Source organism: Otolemur garnettii, unplaced genomic scaffold (assembly GCF_000181295.1).
Source record: "Otolemur garnettii isolate 467f Iridium unplaced genomic scaffold, OtoGar3 scaffold00013, whole genome shotgun sequence".
In the NCBI taxonomy this organism is placed as follows: Eukaryota; Metazoa; Chordata; class Mammalia; order Primates; family Galagidae; genus Otolemur; species Otolemur garnettii.
This window is the reverse complement of record NW_003852408.1, coordinates 21751384-21753728: the sequence shown is the minus strand read 5'-3', so window position 1 is coordinate 21753728 and position 2345 is coordinate 21751384. Positions and strand designations below refer to the sequence as shown.

Below are 2345 nucleotides of genomic sequence, written 5' to 3'. Positions count from 1 at the left end.
ACTTGAGCCCAGGAGTTGGAGGTTGCTGTGAGCTGTGATGCCACAGCACTCTACCCAGGGTGACAGCTTGACGCTCTGTCTCAAAAATAAATAAATAAACTGTATTCAATATTATAACCATATATAAGTAAAATGAGAATATACTAGAAGCTTTAGAAAATCATGAGATAACTTGAGTTTTTTTTAAATGTGCCTGAGGATTTAAAAAACTGAAAAATTAAAGCTTTATATTATTCTTTCTGAATGTGTGACTCTTAGACTTTCTGCATAAAAATGATGTGGCATGTTTGCTGAAAATACACACAGCCCCCAGACCTGTGGAATCAATATCCCTACCAAAGGATTATTAATATTCTGCATTTTAATAAGCTTCTCATTTGTTAGCAGCTTAATTATGGAAACATAAGTGGGGAGGGATCAGTGGCTCCCAAGCTTTGGGCCTTAGGGCTAGATCAGGCCGCCTGTGTGGTAGTCAGCTGGGAGGCATGACCAAATACAGATTCTTGCACCTCACCTGAAGAAACTGAAGGACTGAATGAGATTCAGGAGCTTCCCAGAGAATTCTGATGCACTGCCAGGTCTGGAAAGCCTGGAATCAAATAAGTAAACTGGAAGGTGATTTAGAATTCCTACAGTTAATGGTTCTTTGCATTGGAACTGAGAAAAGTTTCTCGCTTTCCCTGCAGTGCTGTCTTTCATGTTAATTTATTACAACAGATCCGAAATTACACAGGGATTGCATCTGCCATAAAAAAAGAAGTTAGTTGCTGATTACGGGAATAATCACTTAAAATACACCAACAGCTCTCACCAGTACTCAAGAGGAGGTAGTAAGATAATCAGTTCTTACATTTAATTTTTCATATGCCACGTGTCACCAGATTCCCAAAAGTCAGAATGTGTCCAAATCAAGTGTTGGGGTGGTGAGGAAGGAGGTGGGGTGAGAGAAGCAGCTTTTAGGCCAACACTATCGAAAACACACTGATACACCCTGGAAGCGCGTTTCAAATCTGTGTCCTTTACACTCTCTGTTTCGTCCCTCCACCTTGGCTCCACCCTACAGGTTGCCACAGTTTCGATGACCATCTTTCTCCCAATCAAGACAGTGGAAAAAGCAAAAACGTGGTGAATCTTGGAGCAATTCGACAAGGCATGAAACGCTTTCAATTTCTGTTAAACTGTTGTGAGCCGGGGACAATTCCTGATGCGTCCATCCTGGCAGCTGCCTTGGATCTAGTAAGTTGTTGGGAGAATTTGTCCACTCTCTGTCCCCATCCCAATGAGTGCTATTGATGGAGGTAAGCATGAATGCCTGCTCTTAACCCTAACTGGGCAGTGATTTTTTTTCTCAGACTTAGTGGTTGAAGGGAGAAAGAAAGGTGGTGAGGTGAGAGAAGCAAGGAAAGGGAGGAAAATCTCAGCTTACTTAATATGCTCCGAGAAGCAACATAATTAGAGGTATGTGAGAGGCCCAGAGTCAGACCGCCTGAGTTAAAATCCTGCTGACATTTAGTAGCTGATCCTCTGCAAAATGAGAGTAAAAACAATAATAATACTAGATCTACTTCCTAAGGCCCATGTGAGAATTAAATGTGGTACTAGATACAAAGCCCATCACAATACCTGCAGTACAGATAACTACTAAATCAAGTCAACCATTGCTGTTATGTTATTATTAGCTTTATGTTTGCCATTTATCAATCTTTTAAACCCTGAGGCTTGGTGTTCTTGATCTGTCAGTTGGAGGAAAAATATGAAGCAAGGATCAGTGGAAATAAAGTGCACCGAAGCATTTTGAAGATTGTATAATATTATACACATGAAAAGGATTAAAAAATATAAGGTGGCGCTTATTTAGAAAGTGTTTTTCAGGTAAACTAGGCCCACGTGTAACTCTTGAATGAGCCTCTCAATTCCCCTTTTTTTTACCTTCTGGTTTATCAACTCTCCACACATTCTGTAAACACTGGGTACAAAATACCAAGTAAACAGTAAGAAATAAAAGTCTTTTATTTTCACTTTAAAAAAAAAAAGTTAAATAGATTTTTATTAAAAAATAATAATAATAAGGCCAGTGCCTGTGGCTCAAGGAGTAGGACGCTGGCCCCATACACTGGGGGTGGCAGGTTCAAACTCAGCCCCAGCCAAAAACTGCAAATAAATAAATAAGTAAATAAACTGTAATTCTGCCTGTAAGTGATCCCTTTTCCAGATTTTGACACATGAATAAGTGTCCTCTGGTCACTCATAATTTGCCTTGAAATATCATCCAAATCTTACAGTGGAATTCATGAAACTTCCCTGTGATGTCTGCAGCGTTTGCTACCACAGTATTTTTTTTTTTT

The 2345-nt window shown here is 39.6% G+C and overlaps 1 protein-coding gene across 1 annotated transcript in view; it reads left to right on the top strand.

The window, feature by feature from the left end:
- The window catches only part of UNC80 (unc-80 homolog, NALCN channel complex subunit), a gene marked incomplete at its 3' end in the record, with an annotated part of 190042 nt that overhangs the window by 71091 nt on the left and 116606 nt on the right, over nt 1–2345 (top strand). The window contains exon 21 of the mRNA XM_023510374.1: nt 1064–1236. Coding sequence (XP_023366142.1) covers nt 1064–1236 — 173 coding nt within the window. The remainder of the gene's footprint in view (nt 1–1063; nt 1237–2345) is intronic.